The sequence below is a fragment of the Gymnodraco acuticeps genome, unplaced genomic scaffold (assembly GCF_902827175.1).
Source record: "Gymnodraco acuticeps unplaced genomic scaffold, fGymAcu1.1, whole genome shotgun sequence".
NCBI lineage: Eukaryota > Metazoa > Chordata > Actinopteri > Perciformes > Bathydraconidae > Gymnodraco > Gymnodraco acuticeps.
The window spans coordinates 27,057-34,932 of record NW_022990430.1 but is presented as its reverse complement, the minus strand read 5'-3'; the positions used below and the strand labels follow the sequence as shown (position 1 = coordinate 34,932).

The following is a 7,876-nucleotide window of genomic DNA, read 5'->3' as shown; positions in this document are numbered from 1 at the left end:
TCAGGACAGAACGGGTAGAGAGGTATCTGATCAATACCAGTGATACTCAGTGATGCTGAAATGTTCATCAGCAGGAGAGGACTCTTTAAAGTAGAGACACTACATACTGATATATATAACTGAACATCAGCAGGAGAGGACTCTTTAAAGTAGAGACACTACATACTGATATACACCTGAACATCAGCAGGAGAGGACTCTTTAAAGTAGAGACACTACATACTGATATACACCTGAACATCAGCAGGAGAGGACTCTTTAAAGTAGAGACACTACATATTGATATACACCTGAACATCAGCAGGAGAGGACTCTTTAAAGTAGAGACACTACATACTGATATACACCTGAACATCAGCAGGAGAGGACTCTTTAAAGTAGAGACACTACATATTGATATACACCTGAATATCAGCAGGAGAGGACTCTTTAAAGTAGAGACACTACATACTGATATACACCTGAACATCAGCAGGAGAGGACTCTTTAAAGTAGAGACACTACATATTGATATACACCTGAATATCAGCAGGAGAGGACTCTTTAAAGTAGAGACACTACATACTGATATACACCTGAACATCAGCAGGAGAGGACTCTTTAAAGTAGAGACACTACATACTGATATACACCTGAACATCAGCAGGAGAGGACTCTTTAAAGTAGAGACACTACATACTGATATACACCTGAACATCAGCAGGAGAGGACTCTTTAAAGTAGAGACACTACATATTGATATACACCTGAATATCAGCAGGAGAGGACTCTTTAAAGTAGAGACACTACATACTGATATACACCTGAACATCAGCAGGAGAGGACTCTTTAAAGTAGAGACACTACATACTGATATACACCTGAACATCAGCAGGAGAGGACTCTTTAAAGTAGAGACAATACATACTGATATACACCTGAACATCAGCAGGAGAGGACTCTTTAAAGTAGACACACTACACACTGATATACACCTGAACATCAGCAAGAGAGGACTCTTTAAAGTAGAGACACTACATACTGATATACAGCTGGACATCAGCAGGAGAGGACTCTTTAAAGCAAGCGTGTAAATATGACTTGGGATTTCCTCCATTCTTGCTCGCATACCTTTTGAATTGACCAACAAAAAAAACAGAGAAAGGAAATTAGAGTTCACCATGTAAAAAATCAGAGAGACAATGAATGTTTCTGTAAAAACGGATTCCTACCTACGTCAGCAAAGGGCAGGGAGAACAGAAAGATGGAGGTTTTGGAGAGGATGAGGACGGTTACGCTGATCCATCAGGAAATTACAGGTAAAATGGGAATGTGGGTCCATCAGGTGCAGATGAGCTGGAGCCGGAGGGCAGGTGGAGTTCAGGATCTTTGAAGCTGATATGGGATCAGTTCTTATATTCTCCACCGTACAACTAGAACTGGTCCGATTCTCGCTTTTGAAGATCTAACTGGACTCAGTGAAGATTAGGCAACAGCAAAGCTTGTGCATGTTACAAAATAACTTTTTACCGGCACACATACATGTACATATATTTAATAAGTATAGATGACCCAAATATGTATATATGCTCATTTCTTATTTTAAAAGTAACTGTATATGTATTTATTTGTTTATTCCAAAGAGACCAAGGGGTAGACCTAGGACCAGGTGGAGGGGTTATATCTCTTCGCTGGCCTGGGAGCGCTTTGGGATCCCCCAGTCAGAGCTGGTTGATGAGGGGAAAGGAACGTTTGGGGCTCTCTGCTGGAACTGCTACCCCGAGACCCGACCACGGATAAGGGGAGAAGATGGATGTTTATTCCACACATTGTAGTTATTTTAAAACAAAACATGTACACTTATACTAGCTTTTTTCATATATATAGCGCAAGGTGGAAAAAAATTACAAAATAAAATAAAAGATGAAATAACCATTAAAAAGTAAAATAAAAGCAATATTCTTTCAGTCACAGTTACTTACAAATACTGAACCATAAAACCAGAGCACAATCAAAAGTAAACTTCATACTGTCTAATTACACTTTCTTCATACATTTTCTTAAACATAACAATTTTCTTACAGCACTTTAAATTATTCGGCAAAGAATTCCATTTCAATGTTATCTTTCATTTTATCTTACATTTTATTCCTCTTTAATCTTGTGTGAATCTGTGCTGCTTTTCACTCTCACCGTGTTGCCGTTTAAATCTGAATTTCCCCACAGGGATTAATAAAGGTCCATCTCGTCTTATCTTATGTTCAGCATCGTATGTTTCAAGGCAGCCATGATCTCTTTCAGAAACATAACCACAGCTGAAGTCTCGTGCTGACATGGTGCCTTGGTTAAACACTTCGACCCATGGAAATGTAATGTCATGGTTGTTGTAGGTGATTTGAGCAAAGATATATAAGAGTAATACCAGCATGTATTTAAAGAGTTAAAACGATGATAGAGCGGCTGCAGAAAGTCATCCCGCTGTAGCCTGAGGTCTTTCCTGCTCACGTTCCAAAGGAAGGAGAAAGCATTCCTCCTGCAGAATATGAACACACGGACAACTGAAAAGAGTCTGCAGGAAGAGAGTGAAAACGCTCCGGGCGTCTGTTTGCATTCCAAGTGCACAATATACGGAGTGTTTTGCATTATTTTGATAACCGAAGTTATGATTTATTTTAGGGCTAGTCATACATTCCACATGCATGAGGTAGATTGTGTGCGCACCCTGGATTTGCATGTAGAATTTGATCAGTTTCTATGTCTTAATGTCCTGCTGTGACTCTTGCATGCACTGTGTATAACTTTGTATGTAACTGATTGCAGACACACTTTGTTCTCTGCTTTTGCTTCCAAATATCACTTAGTTTAATGGACCTTATACAACTTCTTGCATGAGTTATGGATCTAAAATACCTGTTGTGTTTTGGGTAATGGTGGAGGAACGTCTTTTATTTGGTATTCAGACGATTGGTATTCGCTATTAAAACATTGGGAAGGCCTCAGAGAAGAAGTAAGGGGAATAAAATAAGGTTAATCAAATATCTGTACATGTTTATTGAAGCATTTGCAATACCTTGACCACCAAAATAGCCTCTTCAATGTGTGCACAAACTATGATAACAAGAAGAAAAAGATCAGGAGGCACATTTAGAACAAGTATAGCAATTTTATTTCTGAAAGGGAAATACTTTACAAACACCTTCAAGTGAAACGAAATGCTGGGCGCAGACAGACCCTTCTTCACAGAGAACCGATTGTTTTCAAGATAAAGATACACCTCATTTCCAGCCACACATACTGTACACATCACACAACTTAAAAACACTCAAATATAAACATCCCATCACTCCTTTTTCAAAACGTACTTTAACCCATCCATCTTCCAAGGTGGAGACAACCAATCACGTGCGTCGTCTCCTTTCATAGCAGCTCTCAATAAACTTACCAACATATTACATCATCCCAACAACATTTCTCATCATGTGCAATTCACAGTGAGGGAAAGAAAGGGCTGCGTAACTCAACATTTTAAATAAGGCCCTTTTGAGTTTAATTATTCTCTCATTTGAAGGTGCAAAGTTTTAGTGTCTTGCATTAGCAATGAATCAGCTGTGTTTCATTTAGTAGAGAACCATTCTGTCGCCATGGACTTCCCCTTCAATATGAAGGACTTAATCATGTTGATTTCCACTTCTCCAGTTTACGGAAATCAAATTGAGAGGGTCATCTCAATCAGTGCATATTTAACCATTAAAATCAGGCCCTCCAAAGGGGGCTCTAACTCTCGTTATGAACACATCGTCTGTATTTTAGTGGGCACTCTGAGAAGGCACATTAACATTATACAAAAAGTATGTGAAACAGGATATTTTTTTCCACATGAATCCCTGCTCTCTGAGGCCACGTTACAGCGGGAAGCAGGTCAGTTGAGTTCTCTCTGGTTTCTACATGTTCTGTGTTTGCTTCAGTTCAGTTTCTGGCTGAGAGCCGCTCACAGCTTCGCACCGAATGCCCCCGTTTCTTATCTTATTCCAAAGTCATTTCATCAAACAAGAGTCGTGGTTTCACCAATAAGGCACGGTGCTATCGATCCGACCCCAGCTCTGCCAGCCGGGGAAATGTCCAGTGGACATGCGGGGGCTTCCAAACTGATCAAACTCCATCTCAAGAACCTTCACCCCTTTGTTTTCGAAGGGTTTCCTCTGCTCCGGTGTCAAAACATTTAGATCCTCTCCGTTCCAGCCGACGTGCTTCAGGATGTAGTTCTTGCCGTCGTTATTGTCCCAGAAGGTCCGCTCCTGGGTTGTGCAGAAGCAGATGCAGAACTCGACGTGGTTTTGCGGCGGGATTTGGGCGGGCAGATCCAGGACGAAGGCGAAAGTGTCGGAGTCCTGGCAGCTGTACACGTTGTTCATGAAGGAGCACTCGATGTCGGTGAAACTGACCCACGAGTCGTACGTTACTCGAAGCTTCACCTTCTTCTCGAAGCCCATGTTTCGGACCTTTATGGTGCCGGTGAGCGAGCGTTCCTGCAGCGAACAGTTCTCCAAACACACAGAGTTGGCAATCAGCCGGTTCCTGAAGTCCAGGTAGTCGGCAGACGGTTGTTTAAAGTCCAGCACCAGGTTTTGCACCAAGTTAATCTTTAGGTCCATGCTTGCCGCTTCCAAGTCGAACATGTCGAACTGGAGCTCCTCGCCGATGCTTCGTTTCTGGTACGGCTCGTCGTCGAACTTGGAGAAGACGTGGATGGCGGTGAGAGACATTCCTTTAGTGTCGGCGAACACCACCTTCTTCTTCTTGCAGGCGTTGTCGTTTCCGCTCCATCCCATGCAGTTTACGTCGTCCATGGCCCTCTGCTGGCTGCTGAGGCAGGGACGAAGAGGTTTGAAAAGCTGCTGATTGTTGGACGACTGCTTCACCCGGTTCTTGGTCCTCTGAAGGTCCTCGTAGGATCTGAGGAAACCCCGGAGAGGAGGCGGAGAGTGGCTCATGTAGAATCTCATCGGCATCACAGGACCAGGCATCGCTGACGGATTGAAGGACCGGAGCACACTGAGGGAGGAGGAGGTGTGTCGGGAGAGGAAATGGAGAAGGAGGTGGAGAGAGAGAGAGGGGCAGAGTCAGAACAATGGCTTCACTTTAAGCACTTCAAAATGTCTGCTCTGATTTAAACTAAGACACCATCACTTTGTACTTTCTGCACAGTGACAAGATCTACAAAAGTAAAACTCTGCTTTTTTAGAGTTGGAAGAAGTACTCTAAGATTATTGAATTAAGTAAAAGTAGAAGTACTCAGATCTTGTAATTCAGTAAAAGTAGTACCAGAATGTGGGAATACTGAGTTACAAGTAAAAGTCCCGCATTCAAAATGTTACTTAAAAGGTGGGGTCGGTCATTTTGGAGAAACCAGTTCAAGTGCGCTAGAATTTGAAAATACACAAAAAATGTGCCACTTCCTCACAGAGCCCCTCCTCCAACACACACATGACCAATGAGGGCACGGGAGAAGTTTGTGCACAGATGGAAGGCTGACAGGCAGGTAGGCCATCCAGTTACTTTAGCCGGCTCAGGTGATTGGTCGTTCAGCGCCACGGCTTCCACAGAGGACATGTTTTATGTATTTATTGTCAAAGCACTTCAGATATTCATTGCTATCGGGATGTTAAGAGCATTCCACTGAATATAACAAAGGTATCTCCAGCCGGTTTCTCAAACTTACCTACCCCACCTTTAAGTGAAAAGTAAGAAAGTATAAGCATTTAAAAATACTTTAAGTTACAAAAAGTAAAAGTACTCATTGTGCAGATTGGGCCCATTAAAAAGTAACTTCAAATAAATCTGCGAAGTAACTAGTAACCAAATATTTAAAATAAATGTAGTGGAGTAAAAAGTAGGCTACAATATGTGCTTACAGATGAGTGGATTACAAGTATAAACTAGCATACTGTGAGAATACTGAAGTAAAGTAGAAGTTCCTCAAAAAGTACAGAACTTGAGTACATGTACTTGGTTACATTACATCACACACCATGGCTTTTAAATCAAATTAAACTGCTTTCAATCGTCTGCACAGTAAAAGTACTTCGTGTTAAATCAGCAACACATGGGACAAATCAAACTGCTTCTGGTCCTTACCTTGCAGCACTCATGGAAGAAATATAGTTAGCGGTTCCAGTAAAAGACAGAGGGTCTTTTAGAAGAGTCTTCTTGATTCTAACAGAGCATACCACCGCCTCCTCTCTCTTCCTGCCTGCCTGCCTGCGTTTGTGCTGGGGTTGCTCAGCACTCGGGGATTTCTACTGCCTCACAGAGCCATTTGCATATGCAATCATCTGGTCTGTGAAACAGCCAATGAGAAGTGGGTGGAGTTCACCAGCAGCCAATCAGCAGGAGCTTTGTTTGGCTGCAGGCCAGCTGGAAGGGGTGTGTCGCCGCATGGCCTCATTGAATGCTGGAGGCCTCCTGCTGTTTCCCCCCCTGCTGGTGGGGGGGGGATGTTCACATTGGGCTAGGATTCCCACAGGAAGTCACTGTGTCGCACTTTGGAGAGAGTCAAAATGTGATTCATTATATTGATTGAAAAGTGTATTAACAGCTTGTATATTGGGTACAGTACAGTACAGCTCAAAACATACAATTGTTAAGGGGATGCAGACCAGAGAAAGACTTTCGTCTTGTTTACATCAGGGTCCCCCATTTCCAATTCATCATGTCATTTAAGACATATAAGACATATAAGACATACAGATGGCTTATTACAATTTACATACAGGTGGTTTTTTACATACAGATTGCTTATTTACAATTTTCATTTTAGATTTCGTTCTAATACATCCTAACCGGACATTTAAGACATACCAAGTCTACAGATATACAGTTAGTAACAGAGTCTAAAATGCGAGTATATACATAGATGGGGGGGGGAAGCTGTCCATTGAACGACAGGTTGAGATTTGTACCATTACCGGGGCCAGTTTTGCAATGCTCTCCCCCGAAGGTGCTCTTTAAGAGAGGTTTTGAAGGTAAGTATAGTTTTACTTTCCTTTACAGTTGTGGGAAGAGCGTTCCACCTTGATGTGGCATCATTGCGAAACGTGTATTCCCCCTTTTTTGTGCCAAATCTGGGTTTCACATGATTTGTGGAGCTCCCTCTGGTGTTATGATCATGGTATTCCTTGACCTTTGGGAAGAATGTTGACATGTACATGGGTACCATAGAGGTGTAGTGGATCTTGTAGACCAGGCCCATTGCAAGTAGCTGTACTCTGTCGTCTACTCTAAGCCATCCTAGGTTGTCAAAGTGGGCAGAGGTGAGGTGGGTTCTAGATGAAAGGTCAAGCAGTAGTCTGACCAGTTTATTTTGCGATGTTTGAAGTTTTATTTTGAGCGCCTTGGAGGTGCTATGGTACCATGACGTGCAAGCATAGTCATAGTAGTAGTACCCTTGAATGAGTGCTCCTGCCAGAGTCTTCAGGGTGTTTTGTTTACCAGAGAGGAGATCCGGTATAGGAATCTAGTTCTTTGATTGACTTTTTTTATTACATTGGATGCCATTTTGTCACAGGAGAGGTTTGCCTCAAGAATAGATCCTAGGTATGTAATTTATGACATATATTTAATATATTTGTATATATCTGAGACCTATAATATATGCCTGAAAATAGTATAATAGGAGAGATTTAAATTATTTGAGTTCTGCTGATATAATATAATATCCACTTTAAAATACAATACACTGTTGTTAGCCAAATGCTCATTGTCCTAAGTGTTTTATTTTATTTATTTTTTAGCTTTTATGGCTTTTTGTATTGTTACATTTGGTGTAAATTGTCTTTAGCATCCTTTTTTAATGCTAAATTGTTTTATTATCCTTATATAATTTATTTTTGTTTCTACT

At 41.5% G+C, this 7,876-nt stretch overlaps 1 protein-coding gene across 1 annotated transcript; it reads right to left on the bottom strand.

Moving 5' to 3' along the window:
• Positions 1–3,122: 3,122 nt before the first annotated feature.
• Positions 3,123–6,281, bottom strand: LOC117551964 (protein phosphatase 1 regulatory subunit 3C-B-like). Its single transcript, XM_034225059.1, has 2 exons — positions 6,115–6,281; positions 3,123–5,031 (listed from the first exon to the last, which is right to left on the bottom strand). The coding sequence occupies exons 1-2, from the start codon at positions 6,126–6,128 to the stop codon at positions 4,041–4,043; spliced, it is 1,005 nt and encodes a 334-aa protein (XP_034080950.1). The 5' UTR covers positions 6,129–6,281; the 3' UTR covers positions 3,123–4,040.
• Positions 6,282–7,876: the final 1,595 nt, after the last annotated feature.